The sequence below is a fragment of the Lagenorhynchus albirostris genome, chromosome 4, assembly GCF_949774975.1.
Source record: "Lagenorhynchus albirostris chromosome 4, mLagAlb1.1, whole genome shotgun sequence".
In the NCBI taxonomy this organism is placed as follows: domain Eukaryota; kingdom Metazoa; phylum Chordata; class Mammalia; order Artiodactyla; family Delphinidae; genus Lagenorhynchus; species Lagenorhynchus albirostris.
This window is the reverse complement of record NC_083098.1, coordinates 115,096,231-115,116,335: the sequence shown is the minus strand read 5'-3', so window position 1 is coordinate 115,116,335 and position 20,105 is coordinate 115,096,231. Positions and strand designations below refer to the sequence as shown.

At 38.0% G+C, this 20,105-nt stretch overlaps 1 protein-coding gene across 2 annotated transcripts in view; it reads left to right on the top strand.

The window, feature by feature from the left end:
- TBCK (TBC1 domain containing kinase) overlaps positions 1–18,612 on the top strand; it is a 226,971-nt gene extending 208,359 nt beyond the window's left edge. The window contains exons 26-27 of one of the 2 annotated variants that reach the window (XM_060148557.1): positions 17,114–17,760; positions 17,805–18,612. In XM_060148557.1, coding sequence (XP_060004540.1) covers positions 17,114–17,224 — 111 coding nt within the window. In that variant the 3' untranslated portion in view covers positions 17,225–17,760; positions 17,805–18,612. Of the gene's footprint in view, positions 1–17,113; positions 17,769–17,804 lie in introns of both variants that reach the window. The other variant, XM_060148556.1, reaches the window with a different exon arrangement.
- The last annotated feature ends 1,493 nt before the right edge of the window (positions 18,613–20,105 follow it).

Sequence of the window (20,105 nt, the reverse complement as noted above, 5' to 3'; positions counted from 1 at the left end):
CCAGATAGTATCTGCCTAGTTTGTCAGATTAATATAATACTTTTAACTACTTTGTATGAGATCGTCTACCTGTCAGAAAACATTAGTCCTCTTTATAGTTGTATCTTAAGCATTTTGATAAAGAATAGGAAGTGAATCTCCTTTATAAGTTCCAAATATGCAAAGAATTCTTTCTTGGTCTTGTTATACCTGTAAGTACTGGGTATGGTTAAACTTGGCTTTTTTCCTGACTTTTTCCTTGCCTTCTTGTCAGCAAATGTTTTGGTCTGTGGTTTTATATCAGATTATAAGGAAACATTTTAGATATTAATGCAACTTGAACACAGTAGACATCATATGAGGCTTAAAAGTTACAGTGAAAACTCTCCTGTATAACTCTACATTTGTTAAGTGATGGAGGATAACTTACTTTAAAAGGTCCATGACCTAAAACCTGTCCTGTAGATTCCCTATTTTCATAACCTTTCAAAAGTTGTGTGAATTAAAAAGCAGTGTAGGAGTTGTGGTAAAGAGAGCCTTAAAACCTAATCCAGGCTTTGGTTTTTTAACATGTTTATTGGGTGTATTTTATGTATAAGCAATTTTTTAAAAGGCAGAGGGAGCTCATTTCCAATTTTCAGGAAAAACTGCCAAGACATCATCTGAATCTTGTGAGCTCTGGCACCTATATTCATGAACTGTCACAGGATAAAAGTTATTTGTCTTAATACGTGTTATTCTGTATACCTATCCTGCCCTCCACAGCCCACCATTTAATTCATTACTCCTTACCACAGGAATGTTTGTGACTGAATAAGAAACTAACCATAGTAACTCTCCCTCTTGACCTACAAAGTTTGGGACTTGGCTGTGATCCATCACAGCCCTAACTGTTTTGAATCTGAATTTTTATTATATACATCCTTTTTAGAGCACAGTATACTGTGTGTAATTTGACCAGTGGCTTGGACACAGTTCTCAACTGTCTAATGTAAACAGAAGTAGATAAATGATTGTTGCTGAAATTCTGGTCGCAAATATCGCAGATCATAGGAAAATGTACCACAAGGCTCATTAGAGCTCCTGATACATGATACTATTAGATGATGGCATTTTATCAGAAGAGGCTTATCCTCTAATATTGATCTTGGGTGGCCTCGGCCTGCAGCGGCTTGAAGCAGGGTTTCAGTTCCCAGCCAGTGATTGAGGTCAGGTCACGGCAGTGAGCGCACCGAATCCTAGCCACAGTGGTCAGTGACAGGGCCCTGGCCTTACGGCTTTGCAGAAAAAGAATTCCCACAAAGATGGAAAGTAGTGAAACAAGTAAAATATTTATTAGGAAAAAAAGAAGTACAGTACATGTGGATAGACACACGGGCGGACTCAGAGAGAGAGTCACACCCTCGTGGCAGTTTGAATCACTTTTATGTGGGTTTCCTTTGGCCAATTATTTGATTTGCCTGGTTCAAAGTCCATATTTGGTATATCTCAGGATTTTCCCATGTGTGCCTGCACATTTCTTAGCTAAGATGGATTCTACCAACGAGGCCTATGGGTAGATTTGGCCACTTGACATCACTCCCCTTTTGACCTCCAAGGAGGCTTTCTGCGCATGTATAGTTGGGGAGGCCTCCTGACTTCGAGAATGAGGAATTTATGGTCTCGTTATTTGCTATCTGGGCAGGGCCCAGCCTTCTCTCTCAATTGTCCTGTTATTCCCATCTCGGAGCATCTGTCCACAGGGAACGAACTCAAACCGTTTGCCCTGAGGGCCCATCTACCTCCTGCCTCAATATGAGCCAGTATGTTTTTATGTCATAAAAACAAACTTTTATGTCCTAGCTAAAATGTTTTCTCCTATTTCTTTAACGTCAACTTTTCAGAAAACATCCACATAGCCATTCTTAAGAGAACTTATTTGAAAGTATAAGCTATTGTTAAACACTAAACTGTATATCTACAGAAATATCCCAGTTTGCCATATGCATAAATACTAGGTCACTATCAACTATCATAAATTTTAAAATTAAATGAATTAGCATAAAGGAAAATGTTTAATAGAGCTCATCACGAATTTTAGAAGGTCTTTGAATTAATTAAAATTATATGTAAAGTGCTGTACATATGTGCTATATATATATTTTTAGAGAATAGGTTCATAAGCTTTCTTCTGATTGCCAAAAGTATATAGGACTCAGTAAACTGTAAGAGTCACAAGTATAAATTACTGCTCCAACGTAAAGAGTTCACCATTAATACTGTAAAGCATTAGTTAAAGAGTTCGCCATAAAGAGTTCACCATTAACACTGAAAAGCCCTACCTTACATACCATTTGGGGACAACTCTGCTTTTTTAAGTTTGTATCTATACAATTTCAGGGTGTTGTAAATGGCTCTCCTATTAAAGGATCAATTGGGGAAAGGAAAGAGGAGGAAAGGAGGAAACTAGCTTTATAGTATTTACTATGGATCAAGCACTTACAGATATAATATCTAATTTAAAACTCTCAACAACACTTTAAGTGTACTATTCAAGTGTGTTGTTTCAGATTTAACAGGTGAAGAAACTAATGCCAAAAAGGCTAAGTGACTTACCCAAGGTCCCACGGCTAACCAGTGGTAGAACCCTGATTCAAACTCTGTATTGTCTAACTACGAAGTTCCCACACTTTCATCCATACCACAGAGGCTGTTTGATTGAAATAGTGGATTTTCTCACCTTGACTGGTGGAAAAAACTTTATGGAAAATTATTGTTTGTCTTTGCTGTTAAGTAGGTCTGAAATTCTCTCATCTCCACTTCCCAACTGTCTTCACTCAGATCACCAGTATCTCGTGCCTGACCTCCTGCAACTTCCCACTGTCCTTGCCTACAGCCTCCTTCCCCCAGTTCTACCCTACAACCAGTGAGGTTTTTGAAATGTCAGTCTGGTCATTGTCAGAATGCTTCTATGACTTCCCATTGCCTTCAGAATAAAATACAAACCTTCCCCATGGTTTTTGAGGCCCTTCATGATCTGGACTCTGCTTTGTATTCCAAGCTCACCCTCACTGCTCTTAGATTCCAGCCATAATTAACTACTTGTAGTTCCTTAAATGCTGTCTCTTTGTATTTGTCTCTATTTGAAGCATTCTTCTCATTTCTGTTCACCTGGGTAACTCCCATTTGTCTTGAAAAGCTGTTTATATAGCATTTCTTCATGGAACTCATTCTTAACTCCTCAAGTTTGGGACTAGGTACCCTTCCCAAGTGCTCATAGAAAATCTTTTACTTACTCTTATAGTGGCATTGGGACCGCTATCATATACAGAGTCTCTGTGTGCATTAGATAAAAACCCATCCTTCGTTTAGGGATACACAGCACCATGTAAGGGCGCAAAGCTTGGAAAGGAGAGGATGGGGCTACATTGCGTGCTCCACTTACCTCTTTTCTGGGTTCTCTCATATAAGGCACAATTTGTACAACCTTAAATGATGGCTCTGTGTAGCATTTATCAAATGGCATTGTAATCGCCTATCCACTTACCTGCATCTCCTACTAAACTCCAAGCTCACTGAAGACAGGGATTATATTGTATTCATTGTACCCACAGCCCCTAGCATTGTGCCTTTCAAGTAACAAGCATTCAATAAATATTTGATGGTTGAATTAATGACTAAGTTAAGAATGAACACCTGAAAAATAATAGTTTGCAGTAGACAATGCACTTATAGAAATTGGTAAAAAGAAGAAGAAAAGAAAAGAAAAAATGCTAATATCAACTACTAGTTTAAGACAAACATTGAGTGCCTACATGATGGAAACTATTATGAGGAAACAGAAATGAGAAAGACAGTCCCTTGCCCTTATAAATCTTGCAATCTAGTTAAGAATATAAGACTGATACAACCGATTAAAATTCAAAGTGGAATGTGTCATGTGCTCTGAGATTTATAGTTAAAGTTTTAGAAAATCAATGAGAAGGAAGGAGTTTCTTCCAGTTAACAGAAGGATTCCTAAAGCTTCACGGAGAAGGTGATAGTAGACCTAGACCTTGTATTATTGGTAGGATTTCAGTAAGAAAAAGTGTTGGGAGGAGGGCCATAGTCAGGAGGCAGCATTCCAGGCAAAGGAAATAACACAGGCTGATTGGAAAGCACAGGGCTTCTCTGAAGAGCATTTTAGCTACAGATAAAGCTGGAAAGATAGGGGGAGCTTTTGGTTATAGAGGGCCTTAAATGCTGTGCTAGGGAGTTTACATTTTAGGAGTGGGGAGCTATTAAAGGTTTTAAAGAAGGAAAGTGACACTATCAGCTGTATTTTAGAAAGTCATTTGGAAAATTACTTTTAAAATGTCTCCCATCTCTTTTGCAGTTGATCCCAATGAAATCGAAATTTTAAAACACCAAGAACCAGAGACCAGTTAAAGAATTTCACTCTCCCTATATTCCCAATCTATTTCAGTGCCAGATTCTTTCCAGATTCTACCTTTAGTTGACCTTCTGTCTCAAGCTTGCAATCTCCCACTGTCTAGTTTCTAAGCCCCCAGTGTCAGCAAAGCTCATGCGGCTGCTGGGAGAAGATGACACCTAGGGGTTTGTCTGAGACTGATAGCCAAAGCTCTGCAACTTTCAAAAGGAGACTCAAGAAATGGCCTCACTGCTTTTATTATATGATTCAAGGCATCTGGTAACATCCTGTCACTATCTTCTCTTACCTTTATTTGGGATACTAAAGGACAGCCTTCTTTCTCATTAACCTTTAACTTAAATATAAATAAATATATGTATTTATGTAAAGAATAGGCAAGTGTAAGTCTAAATTGAAGAATTTCTTTTGTCGTTCTCAAAATTCGAAGAAACTTTAGACTTAATATTATCAAGATGAAACTTTGAATAAGAGCTTTTAGGTACGTACTACAAATTGTTCTTACTGACTATGGATAAACAAGCTATTCCTTGTAAGGGATCCACAGATCTTGGCTCATCTTGCTTAAGGGAAATAGCCCTAGCAAAGAAAATATCTCTACACAGCAGTTACTGGAGTCTCAGGATTTCCTAAGGGTCTTCCATAATGTTACCATGTAGGCCGCAGAGTGCTAGGTAAAAGGGAAAGGGAAAAACTAAAAATGCAAGAACCACTTAGGAACGAATTCAAGAGTAATTGGGGTCTAAAATGGAGTAGGAGCAGAGGAATGGAAAAAGAGGAAATGGATCCAAGACAAATCACAGAACTAACACAGCTTTGTGCCTAAGTGAATAATATAGAGCCAAAGGACTTTTTTTTTTTTTTTAACTCAAAGATCACCTTAAAGTTTCCAGCTTTGGTTTTGGGGGGAGGTTGCTGATACCTTTAACAGAGCTAAGAAAGAGAAAAATAAAGTAAATTTGGAGAGAATGTAATGAATTTTGGACATACTGTGTTTGAGGTGCTAATGGGACACCAGTATAAAAAATGTCAGTCAAGCATTTAGAAGTTCAGACTGGAATTCAAAGGGGATTTAAAACTAGATGGGTATCTATAGAATCCTTCCACTTATAAACAGTTAGTATTCTACAATACAGAACAAAAAGATGTAGGGTTTTTCTTAAACGTATGGATACTAAGGGAGGAAGGAGGGGGTGGGATGAATTGGGAGATAGGAATTGGCATATATACACTACTATGTATAAAATAGATAACTAATGAAAACCTACTGCATAGCACAGGGAACTCTACTCAATGCTCTGTGGTGACCTAAATGGGAAGGAAATCCAAAAAAGAGGGGATATATGTATACGTATAGCTGATTCACTTTGCTGTACAGCAGAAACACAACATTGTAAAGCAACTATACTCCAGTAAAAATTAATTTTAAAAAAAGATGTAGGGTTTTTCTTTACCATAACTAAATTTAAAAACTTATAAATGTATTATTTTAGGAAAGGAAACAAATTCCAGGTGATAACCTGAACAAGAGATTGTCGAAAGACCATTAAAAGATACAACTTACATTTGTTTCAAAAAGTTGTAAAAATCCATTGTCTCCATTACAAAATAGCTTATAAATAAGAAAAATTTACTTTAGTGCCAGTGATTGGTAGAGGAGATCAACAAAGAAAACAAGAGATCAAAGGAAAATGGAAGAGAAAGGAAAGGAAAATATCATTTGGACATGTGAGGAAAAAAATATCTGTTACTGAGATGTAAACAAAGCAAACAATGGAGCAGAAGTTGCATTGACTTATGCTGACATCATGTGACTTTGGGAAATATTTATTTTCCTTGCCGTTTCTATTTAAAGTGTATACTTTAAAACATTAAAATTATTTTCCTTTCCTTTACTCCTCATGGGATTTTGTTAGAATTATATATAAGACGGTAAAATAGAAGAGACAAAGAAGAGAACTTTATAATTGCACATGAAAATATTAACTTCTCTTTTTCTCATATACCTCTTGAGTGGCCCACATACCACTAAAAATTACCGAACTCATTGAGAGAATAGCACTGCAACTTACTAAGAAACAAGCATGGAGGCCAAGAATAGAAAGTGAAACTTTCACTGCGTTATCTTCATATTCTTCATCTACTTCAGTTCCTTAACTGTGGAAATGGACTGAGGACATGGTCTCTGATCTGACTACTCTGTGGCCTTCTATATTAAAATTATCACACAAAGTTTATTATTTCTATATTTATAAACTTCATCATTACTTTTTTGTATAAATGTTTTTTATATTGATAACTTTCAAAGACTTTTTTAAAATGTCTTTTAAATTTTAAACACATTGAGTTAGTGCTCTACAATTATGTATATGTCCCCTTATAGAACACAAACTATAAAAAATGTTTTTTAAGATGAAATCTTTACACTATCCCCTTTCCTAATCCCCAAAGATTAGTTCCAAGAATAGAAGACTAATATACACCATAGCATGGATTCTGAATATCCCAGACACCATTAGGATAGTTATCTCTCAAATAAACATGGACCAGAACGCTTAGACCATATAATGTCTGTTTTTGTAAACTCTCCCATTTTTTTTCTTACTGCGTAATTAACCATATTCCAGTATATAACATGCTAGAGTAATACCCTGGAATTACCTGTTTTGCTCCTTGTCACAAGTGCCTTTGGTGAGGTGTAAGATGATTACTGGCCTTGTGTTCACCTTCTTGGTTTTGCCTTCCAGCTGATTTTACTTCTGTGAGTGAAATAAGAAAGTAAGGTAGCCACTGCCTAATTGTTATTAGATGTTAATACTGTGAAAACTGATTTCACACCTTTTATAGCACTTCTTTTTTTTTCCACTGTTAATGAGGTATAATTGATACAGAAGAATTGTATATATTAAAAGTATACATCTTGATGTTTTTATATATGTATACATTATGAAATGATCACCAAAATCAAGCCAATTAACATATCCATCACTTCACCATTTTTTTCTTTTTTTTTTTCTTAGCAAATTTCAAGTATACAATGAGGCATTGTTATACTTGCTATATATAGTAACTAGTCACCATGCTGTACCTTAGATCTCCAGAACTTATTCATCTTGCACAACTGAAACTTTGTACCCTTTGACCAACATCTGCTCATGTCCTCCCATTGACCCCTTCACCCCTGGCAACCACCATTCTACCTCTGCTTCTATGAACTTGACTATTTTTGATTCCACATGTAAGTGAAATCATACATATTTGTTTTTATGTCTGTGGCTTATTTCACTTAGCATATGTCCTCCAGGTTCACCCATGTATAACAAAGGGCAGGATTTCCTTTTTTAAGGTTGACTAATAATCCATTGTATATATACACAACATTTTCTTCATCCATTACCTGTCAGTGCACATTTAGGTTGTTTCTTTTTTTTTTAATTGAAGTATAGTTGATTTACAATGTTGTGTTAATTACTGTTGTACAGCAAAGTGATTCAGTTAAACATATATATACATTCTTTTTTTTTTTTTTTTTTTTTTTTTGCTGTACGTGGGGCTCTCACTGTTGTGGCCTCTCCCGTTGCGGAGCGCAGGCTCCGGACGCGCAGGCTCAGCGGCCATGGCTCACAGGCCTAGCCGCTCTGCGGCATATGGGATCTTCCCAGAATGGGGCACGAACCTGTGTCCCCTGCATCGGCAGTCAGACTCTCAACCACTGCGCCACCAGGGAAACCCTACATTCTTTTTTTTAAATATTTTTTTCCATTATGGTTTATCATAGGATATTGAGTATAGTTCTCTATGCTATACAGTAGGACCTTGTTGTTTATCCATTCTATATAGAAAAGCTTACATCTACTAACGCCAACCTCCCAGTCCATCCCTGTCCCAAACCCCTCCCCCTTGGCAACCAACAGTCTGTTTTCTATGTTCGTGATTCTGTTTCATCGATAGGTTCATTTGTGTCATATTTTAGATTCCACGTATAAGTGATATCATATGATATTTTTCTTTCTCTTTCTGACTTCACTTAGTATGATAATCTCTAGTTGCTTCTATGTGGCTGCAAATGGCGTTATTTTGTTACTTTTTATGGCTGAGTAGTATTCCATTGTATATATGTACCACATCTTCCTTATCTATTCATCCATTGATGGACATTTAGGTTGTTTCCATGTCTTGGCTATTGTGAATAGTGCTGCTATGAACACAGGGGTACATGTAGGTTGTTTCTATATCTTGGCTATTGTAAATAGTGCTGCAATGAACATGAGAATGCAGATGCCTCTTCAAGATCCAGATTTCATTTCCTTTGGATACATTCCCAGAAGTGGGATTTCTGGGTCATATGGTAATTCTGTTTTTAGTTTTTGGAGGAATGTCCATACTGTTTTCCATAATGGCTGCAGCAATTTACATTCCCACCAACAAAGTGCAAGGGTTTTCTTATGTAGTTTATTTATAAAAATAAACGTATGTAGTACTCTTAAGAAAATAAATGTCAGTGTGTTAATTATAAAATATCTGGGTACAGAAAACTAGCAGGAGACAGAATACTTTTCTCAGTTATGGGAGGAACATAATAAGGAACAAAACAAAAAATGACATTTTAAAATTATTGTATAATTGAGGGAAGAGATCAGTGGAGTATTAGTTAAATCATTTCTACCTCTTTCCTGCGAATCCTTGTCACAGCTCTTATGTTTCTAACTGGGATCACTGATTTGGGCAGTTAAAATGATCAAGACATTTATTAATGACTCCAGAAATCTCTTAAGTAATCAGGACAAGACAGGCCTTGAGTTATATTTAAGGCCACACTGTACTACTCCAGATGGAGAAATCACCCCATATCTTACTTCTCATCTCAAATATGTTTATCTGAGTTGTCCAGCCAAACTCTTAGAAATAGGTACGTAATATGCATAAAGTGTCAGCCTAGCTCCAGCCACACGGTGCCAGAAATATTAAATGTGCACCATATTTTCAGCATTCCAGAGGATCAAGAGGGCACATAAAACTAGCACAGCATCAGTTTCACATCCATAAAACCAAGAAAATGAAATTGCTACAGTTGCTCATTACAGGTTAATTGCCAGTTCCCTTATTCAGTTTCATACCCAACCAAAAGTGATATTTCACTTTTGAAATATTACCCCAAATTTAGCATTATTTGTCAGGGAAAGGAATGGACAAATAAATGGAAGAGAGAGACTTCTCAGCTTGAGCTTCACCAGAGAGTTGGTCAATTCATGCGCATTGTCCAGTCCCCAATATGAACTTAAAACTCACAAGGCCAATTAATTGTTTGCAATGTGCTTAATTGTCTGCAATGTGCTCCTTGCAGAATCTTGAGGAGCCCAGTTTTCTTAGCTTCCTGCTGCTACTATACGTTCCACCCAAAACTGTATCCTAGGATACCCAGTGAGAAGCAACATGATCCTGGTCTGTGCCCCTCACAAATCTTACCTGTTCTCAGCTTTAATTTCTTGACCTTAGTTAACATGCACTACTCTGTGGCAGTTCAAAAATCCCTTTCCTCCACTCATTCTCCTGCTACAGTAGAACTTGACTTCCTCTAAACAAACATGCCAGCCTCTGAGTCCAAGCTCAGATGCAAGATAAAGAGAGAAAACAAGATGGAGTGGCACCCACAAGAGCCTGCCACTTTCAGACAGTGATGATTTGAGGTGTGCCTACCCAAGCCCTAGAAACGAGTACCACCACCAGATCCCACTAACCAGAGGAATGAAAAAAATGCCAGAGCTTTGCCCTCTCCAAATGGGAGTACTTCCCACAAGAAATGCAGCTGCCCCTGCAGTCTGTGGTTCCCAAAATTCTATCCCAGCAAATACCAGATTCTGCCAACTCCATGTAGGATGTTGCCTGCTAGATCTTAACTGGTTGTGCAGTTTGAGGAGCCCCATTGTCTCCAGGCAGGACTTGGTCTTAACAAATTCCAGCCCCACAACATGGCAGCCTCTTCTGGTGCAAAGTGACTTGCTCTCCACACAGTACTATACTTATAAAAATTACAGTTTGAAGTCCCAGACAAACCTGACCAGCAAATGAATCTCATTATGTAATAAAGCAATCCTCAATCTGGCTACACAATAGAATCACCTAGAATTATAGGTGAAAAAAACCAAAAATGTTGCTGGAGCTTCATCCCAAGAAACTCTACTTCTTACTGGTATGGAGTGGGCCTGGGTATCAGTGTTTTACTGACAGCACCTAGATGATTCTGATGGCTTCATAACACTGGTCCAATATGATATCTTGCCACTTCCACCAAGGATATCATTCAGTAAGTCTAGGTTTATGATTTCTATTTGAAGTCAGGCCTCTCCCAAAGCTGCAGTTGTAGTCTACACCAGACGCTTCATCACCAAAGTCCAGTACCCTGTCTATTCACTCAGTAAAGCTGCCAATTCCAGATGGAAAGTAAAAGATGGATGAAACCCTGAACTCTGTGTGCCTGGTTCTCCTCTGTTCCACCATATATCTTCTCCATAAGTGACATGGCTTTTTTCACACAGTGGATTCATAGCCCTTTCTTTCCTCCCTAACCTGTCAAGCTATAGACTCAGAGAGCGCTACCTGATCAGTGTAACGACAGTGACCATCACTTCTGGGTTCTCATTCCCTCCAGGTATTACTAATGAAAGAGGAATGGGGAGAGGGCAACAGCCCCCTAACCCCTGTTAAATTCAGGAGTACCTTGAACTTTTGTGTTTGTAATAGCCATACTGCTTAATATTGTTTGCTGCTGTCTCCTCCACTGAACTGTAAGCACTGCAGAAACTGAAACAGTGCCTGGTACTTAGTAGGAATTCAGTGAAATGTTTGATTGATAAGTGAATGAACAAATGAATGAATAGATGGAGGAGAGCTCTTTCCATGGTAGGAGTGGAAAGATGCTGTCATGGCTTCACTGTTAGGGGCCAATATGTAACATGGATAATTGGAACCACAAGCAGAGGATTGGAGGAGCAGAACTCATCATCTTAACCTGAAAATTCAACACTTGCTCTTTTTCTTTATTTAAGCACAGGCTTGCTTCATTTCAAGGCACCTGAACACTTGCCATCTCCTTGTACTCCATTTCTGCTTTTCTTCTTAGACCTCCCACATCACAGCAGCCTGATTGTTCTAAAATGCTCTGTTCTGCCTGCTTTGCCTTCACCATTTTCCAGCTCAGTAGCAGCCTACTTGTTACGTCCCTCCTTACAATAACAGTGGGAGCTCTTTCCAACTCTACAGCATAGTTTAAGAGAGATTAGGTAAATGTACAGTAAGTCCTTTCTTACTCATTTTCTGACTTCTGTAGTGTTTTGAAAGTACTGAACGCTAAGACTGCTTATCCACAAGCCCTTTTGAGTAATGATATGTTTATCTTAGAATTTCGACCTAAATGGTAATTATATTGCTGCATGTGGGAGAATGAAGCCAAGATGTTTTAGTAATCATATAGTACCAGAGACTGTGCTGCCTGCACATGTGACTTGGGACAGGTGAATCTGGTGCCTCTGTTCTTAAGGACTGGTTGAAAGAGAAATAAGCAAGAAGCACAGGATGAAGATCAGCTCACTTTGCACTCTAGCTCACTTGATACCTTTTGAAATACAGTACACTATTTCTCTTCAACATTAATTACTATTAAGGATATCCTCAGTGGCTCTAAAAGAGCTTATGCTCTAAAACATGAACAGCATTTGAATCTCTCTTAAGGCATTGCAGAGAATTGTGGAAAAGTTAAGTGGGGTCAGCAGTACTGAGTTTGTTTTCTGTTAGTTGTTTTGAAAATTGCTAAGATCTGAGTCCAACAACATCTATGGGTTGGCCAAAAAGTTCCTTCGGTTTATATGTAAAAATAAAAGAAAAATTTTTCATTTTCACCAAGAACTTTATTGAACAATGTATTCACCATTTTGTTCCACTACCTTCTGCCATTTTTCAGGCAACTTTATAATTCCATCGTCCCAAAACTTTTCATCTTTTTGAGCAAAGAACTGGTCCAGGTGCCTTTTACAGTCTTCCAGGGAATCGAAATATTTTCCGTTAAGAGAATTTTGTAAAGACCGAAATAAATGTAGCAGTAGGCTACATTTAGTAGCAGTAGGCTGCTGCTGAGCTGGAAAATGGTGAAGGCAAATAAAAGAAACGCAGTCTTGCGTTATCCTGATGGAAGATTATGCGTTTTCTGTTGACTAGTTCTGGATGCTTTTCGTTGAGTGCTGCTTTCAGTTGGTCTAATTGAGAGCAGTACTTGTTGGAATTAATCGTTTGGTTTTCTGGAAGGAGCTCATAATAGAGGACTCCCTTCCAATCCCACCATATATACAACATCACCTTCTTTGGATGAAGACTGGCCTTTGGTGTGGTTGGTGGTGGTTCATTTCGCTTGCTCCACGATCTCTTCCATTCCACGTTATTGTGCAGTATCCACTTTTCATCGCCCATCACAATTTGTTTTAAAAACAGAACATTTTCATTACATTTCAGAAGAGAATCGCATGCGGAAATATGGTCAAGAAGGTTTTTTTCACTTAACTTACGTAGAACCTAAACATCAAAGCGATTCATATAACCAAGCTGGTGCAGATGATTTTCAGTGCTTGATTTGGATATTTTGAGTATGTCGGCTATGTCCCTCATGGTATAATGCTCAGTGTTCTCAATTAATGTCTCGATTTGATCGCTGTCAACTTCAACCTGTCTACCCAACCGTGGAGCATTGTCCAGTGAGAAATCTCCAGCACGAAACTTTGCAAACCACTTTTGACACATTCGATCAGTCACAGCATCTTCTCCATATGCTGCACAAATCTTTTTTTGCGTTTCAGTTGCGTTTTTAACCTTTCTTGAAATAGTAAAGCATAATATGCCGAAAATGTTGCTTTTTTCTTCCATCTTCAATATTAAAATGGCTACACAAAAATTCACCAGTTTTGATAAGCTTTTTTTTAAATGCACGTTTCTATGAAAGCTGTCACAGTACAGTCTAACAAAATTGTTTCAAGTGACATTAAAAGCAGCTAAGTTCTACTAGAGCCCTCTTACGGAAAAAGACCAAATGAACTTTTTGGCCAACCCAATATTTCACCTACTTACTGATATCTTTATCCTTGGGCTTAAGATAGTATTTTTCAAAATATTGTCCACAGACCTGCGTTAGAATCATCTAATGGAATTTGTTGAAAAATAAAAACAAAAACAAAAAACACACTCCTGAGCCGCAGCTCAATAAACAGAATCTCTGAGTGACGCCTTGAAGTTATCCTGACCAAACAACTCAGCTAATTCTTTTGAACCTATAGAGTCTAGACTGCTCGCTTGAGACTTCACCAATATTAAGCTTCAAATACTTCCAAGAGGCAGTAGCACTGTGAGCAGGTATTAGTCATTTTTCTTGAAGGATCTGAGATCAGGTTATGATAAAGTAAATGAGAAAAACATGAGGACACAAACATCCAAGGGGGAGGAATAGGACACCACCTATAGACAGAGAATGGCCAGAGAGCTAAAGAAAACTTTCTTTACTTTACCTCTACTTCTTACCCTTCTGCCCTTGGGTATTTGTCCTTTACCATAGTTTAGTTGAGACCAATAGGCATATATTGAGCCCCTGCCATGTGCCGGGCACTAGGGACTATACTACCCAAAGCAATCTACAGATTCTATGCAATCCCTATCAAACTACCAACGGCATTTTTCACAGAACTAGAAAAAAAAAATTGCACAATTTGTATGGAAACACAAAAGACCCCAAATAGCCAAAGCAATCTTGAGGAAGAAAAATGGAGCTGGAGGAATCAGTCTCCCTGACTTCAGACTATACTACAGAGCTACAGTAATCAAGACAGTATGGTGCTGGCACAAAAACAGAAATATAGATCAATGGAACAAGATAGAAGGCCTAGAGATAAACCCACACACATATGGTCACCTTATCTTTGACAAAGGAGGCAAGGGTATACAATGGAGGAAAGACAGCCTCTTCAATAAGTGGTGCTGGGAAAACTGGACAGGTACATGTAAAAGAATGAAATTAGAACACTTCCTAACACCATACACAAAAATAAACTCAAAATGGATTAAAGACCTAAATGTAAGGCCAGACACTATCAAACTCTTAGAGGAAAACATAGGCAGAACACTCTATGACATAAATCACAGCAAGATCCTCTTTGACCCACCTCCTAGAGAAATGGAAATTAAAACAAAAATAAACAAATGGGACCTAATGACACTTAAAAGCTTTTGCACAGTGAAAGAAACCATGAACAAGACGAAAAGGCAACCCTCAGAATGGGAGAAAATATTTGCAAATGGAGCAACTGACAAAGGATTAATCTCCAAAATATATAAGCAGCTCATGAAGCTCAATCTCAAAAAAACAAACAACCCAGCCCAAAAATGGGCAGAAGACCTAAATAGACATTTCTCCAAAGAAGATATACAGATTGCCAACAAACACATGAAAAGATGCTGAACATCACTAATCATTAGAGGAATGCAAATCAAAACTACAATGAGGTATCACTTCACACCGGTCAGAATGGCCATCATCATAAAATCTACAAACAGGGCTTCCCTGGTGGCGCCGTGGTTGAGAGTCCACCTGCTGATGCAGGGGACACGGGTTCGTGCCCCAGTCCGGGAGGATCCCACATGCTGCGGAGCGGCTAGGCCCGTGAGCCATGGCCGCTGAGCCTGCGCGTCCGGAGCCTGTGCTCCTCAGTGGGAGAGGCCACAACAGTGAGAGGCCCGCGTACCGCAAAAAAAAAAAAAAAAAAAATCTACAAACAATAAAAGCTGGAGAGGGTGTGTAGAAAAGGGAACCCTCTTGCACTGTTGGTGGGAATATAAATTGATACAGCCACTATGGAGAACATTATGGAGGTTCCTTAAAAAACTAAAAATAGAACTACCATATGACCCAGCAATCCCACTGCTGGGCATATACCCTGAGAAAACCATAATTCAAAAGAGTCATGTACCACAATGTTCACTGCAGCTCTATTTACAATAGCCAGGACATGGAAGCAACCTAAGTGTCCATTGACAGATGACTGGATAAAGAAGATGTGGCACATTTATACAATGCAATATTACTCAGCCATAAGAAGAAATGAAACTGAGTTATTTATAGTAAGGTGGATGGACCTAGAGTCTGTCATACAGAGTGAAGTAAGTCAGAAAGAGAAAGACAAATACCGTATGCTAACACATATATATGGAATCTAAAAAAAAAAAAAAAATGATTCTTATGAACCTAGGGTCAGGGCAGGAATAAAGATGCAGATGTAGAGAATGGAGTTGAGGACACAGGGAGGGGGAAGGGTAAGCTGGGACAAAGTGAGAGAGTGGCATGGACATATATGCACTACCAAATGTAAAATAGACAGCTAGTGGGAAGCAGCCGCATAGCACAGGGAGATCAGCTCGGTGCTTTTTGACCACCTGGGAGGGTGGGAGGGAGACGCAAGAGGGAGGGGATATGGGGATATACGTATGCATATAGCTGATTCACTTTGTTATACAGCAGAAACTAACACAACATTGTAAAGCAATTATACTCCAATAAAGATGTTAAAAAGAAAAAAAGAAACAACATTCTCACTGTCCTAGAGGAGTTTACAGTTTGCTAGAGGAAGCAGGCTCTTAAATGGGCAATTTAAATAAATGTGGTAAACCAAAGGTAGAGATTTGCACAAAAAATCTGGGGGCCTGAAAAGAGGGCCCCCTAATGGAAACTTAGCTCCTAAACAAGGAATTGCCTGAGTAAGGAAGTAAGTAGAAATTAGGCAGGTCGGGGTTGGGGGTTGTTTGTGAGGAGAAACTAAAACAGGGGACCAGGAGTTGGTGGGAAATGGAGCATGTTTCCAACAGACAGTGCACAACCAAAAAAGACTCTGAATCCTAAAGTGATCCCATCTGTCAGGGGATTGATTACAGTCCAGGACTGCTTCATCGTAAAGGAGTAGAGAAAGATAATCAATGATCCTGGACAGGTAGACATGGGCAAGTCAGAGAGAAATGTGTATGTCTTGATAATTATTCAAAGCCCTGCTTTGCTAGGCATCTAGAAGACATCTTGGAGCAGTCCTTCAAATTTATTCCAAATTTATGGTCTCAAACTGTTCATTGCAGTTGCTCCAAAAACATGTTAGAACCAGTTCATGGGCCTTCTCTGGGATATTGTGCATGTAATTGCAATAACTAATATGTTGAAAATACTGTAAAAATTGTTCAATGAATGTTTTGAACTCTCACTGGGATATTGTGCATGTAATTGCAATAACTAATATGTTGAAAATACTGTAAAAATTGTTCAATGAATGTTTTGACTCTCACTGGAAGGATATATGAAAAATAGGAATATTACTGTTCTCTGGAGAGGGAGACGGAGAACAGAGGTAGGAGGAATTTACCTGTATAGTCTCATGGTATACCCTTTTATATTGTTTGAATTGTTTACCAAGTATATTTATTGCCTATTCAAACAAGTTTACAAGAGAATTAAAAAGAGACATTTATCCCATAGCATAAATATGTTTGAAAAGAGGGATTTAATTTATATTAAAATCTAAATGATTTGTTGATAGAACAGTGACAGCAGTAATAACATTATCATCATTTGTCTATCACAGCTTAAGAAAAAAACGGGATTGGAGATATATCAATTTTATGTATCCTTTATAAATTTGTCCCTTTTTTTTTCAGTTTGCGGCTCATCTTGTGAAGATGAAATATCCGAGAATCTGTATTCTAGATGGTGGCATTAATAAGCTCAAGCCAACAGGCCTCCTCACTGTCCCATCTCCTCAAATATGAAGAACAAGAGTCTGGCTGTCAAAAGGACAAAGTGGCATCACCCCCGGCAGCACAGCTCTTCACAGCCTTGCCACTCCAAGGCAGAACTAGACTTCCAGATGGTTACATTTCCATTTCAAGTTTTGTCATGAGACATTTTTTTTTTAATCTCATGACCGAAATGTTCAGCTATCCAGGCAACAAACTTGACTGTACATGTATTGCTGAAAGAATTTTCTTAACAATGAAATCCAATCATGTATTTTTACCACACCAACGCAAAGCCAGAAGAATTCAACCGACGAGGCACATTTAGCATTATCAAGAAGTCTCAGTTACACTGAAAAGTCTGTCTTCCATTGCATTGAACAGACAGCCCTAACAAAGGTATTCTTTAGAAGTATAGACTGAATGTGATCTGAAATCATCCTTCCATGATAATGAAAACTGAAAAGCTATTCACAATACATTCCTTATAAGTAAATGCTATATTTGGTAACTCATTTTGGGCCCAGATATATGTGTGTGTGTGTGTGTGTGTGTGTGTGTGTGTGTGTGTGTGTGTGTGTGTGTGTGTGTGTGTGTGTGTGTGTGTGTTTAGAAGGAGCAGAATTTAACCCTTTGGAGAAAGTAATAACAGTTTACTTCAAGAAAAATGAAAGTCAGAAACCATTCATATTATATAGAATATTTTTCAGCTCCTGTAGCTGAGACACCCAAAATAAGAGTGACTTAGACAAGCTAGAACTTTATTTGTCTCTCACATAAAAGTCTGCATAGTCAGTCTAGGGCTAGTGTATTGGTTTCATTAGCATTAAGTACTCAGGTGTCTGTTCTCATTCTTTACCACCCTCAACACTTAGTTTCTATCTCATAGATCAAGATGGCTGTTAGCTCCCACCATCATATCTACAATTTAGAAGGAAAGGAATGAAGGAGGAGGGAGGAAAAAAAAGAGAGAGAGAAGGAAAAAGTAGGGAGGGAGGAAAAAAAGAAGAGAAGGAGAGAAGGGAGGGCACACTCCTTCTCTTTAGGGGCACAAACCAGAAGGTGCATATATTCTGCGTACATACCACTCACCAGAACTTACACATGTGGCCACAACTAGCTATCAAGACAATCTGGAATACAGTTTTGGCTGGGCAGCCACTTACCCAGTTAAAAAATTTTATTACTGTGTGAGAAGAGGAGAAAACATTGAGGGACAACTGGCAGCCTCTGTCACATTATTCAAAAAATTAAGCATTTCACTGAAGCTAAGATATATCACAATTTTATGTACCATGAAGAAAGAAAAAAAAGCAGCCAAATAAACTGTGACACACCAGCAATTATAAGATTCATTTCCATTTCAGAAATGTGAAAAAATATGCATCTTAGCATTATTAAAATACAGTACATCTTTTTTACTATTTTCAGTTTTGTTTTAACTAAAACATGTTCTTTCATCTTTAACTTATATTCTTCTTCAATGTTAGGACTGCCTAGGTAGAACATTTCAATGACAGCCTCAATGAAACTTTCTTAACTATGGTTTTATTGTTGCTGTTTGTTTTGGGTGTTTTGGGCATCTATTTTTTTATTCAGATACAATGATATACCTTAAAATTCACCCTTTTAAAATGTACAATTCATGTTTTTTAGTAGATTCACAACACTGTGCAATCATCACTATCTAATTTCAGAACATTTTCAAAACCCAAAAAGGAAATCCTGTACCTATTAGCAGTCATTCCCCATTGACCCCTCCCAAGGTCTTTAATTTAATTTTTGTATATGGAGTGAGGTAAGTATCCAACTTCATTCTTGCATGTGGCTATCAAGTTATCCCAGCAGCCGTGTTATTTTGTTTGTTTTGCTCAATTAAGTTATATTCAGTCATTCACCAAATACATTTTGAATACCTACTACTTACAAGACTCTGACATAATCAGTGGTTACATAATTCTGTGATCTTTACATAATATACAAAGTAAAAATGTGAGAATTAATGAGAAAAGAAAATTTTACCATGATTTCTCTAACATCATTTTTGGGCCATTATCTTCCCTGGTTAGGAAAATAAGTCCTCCTGCCCTTCAATCTTTGATGACTTATTTGATTTCATAATCATAGCGCAGCACTGATGATCTTTTGGAAGAAATGGTTCTGAGTCTTAACTTTGCCTTCCTGAGAAAGCAGAGAAAGATGGAGCAGCAGAGATTTGAACTGAATGGAGTGGTAGGTAATGAGAGAGGGTGAAGACCTGAGTGTTGTGAGGAGAGCTGTGGGAGCAGATAACAGTAGCCAACCTCCATCACAATTTTGCAATTGGTCTTTCTTAAAACTTGATACGTTTAGGCTTATTTTGAAAAAAAATGGAAGCTTTTTTAAACATTGAAATTACGAATAATATGTAATATTCTCAACAGTAAAATAAGAAAGAGCATACAGTCACTGCCATGTCTACATGAAGGGCATGTTATTCAATGGCAGATGATTTCAACAAAGTTGACCTCAACACCTATTTGTTGAATTAAACCTTTGTAGAGGTCCTTTTTAATATATTATTGACTCCTACACCGTCACTGTCAACACTGTTTGTTTCAGCAGTCTCTTCCCTCTGCCTGGAATGCCCTTGCTACCACCACCAGCCCCATAGACACACACACACACACACATTTATAAATGCTTCATAATCCAGCACCAGTAGCATATTCTGCAGTCTTCTCTGACTTCCCCGTACTGCATTAAGAGCCTCAAGTCTATCAAAGCATTCCATTCATACTTTCAATAACAGACTTATTGCATCATTTTGCAATTATCTGTTCACATTTGGAACCCCTATTTTTAAAATATGAGCTCCCTTTAAAGTCAGAGTCCATAATTTATACCTCTTGTTATCTTCAGCAACCCAGTACAC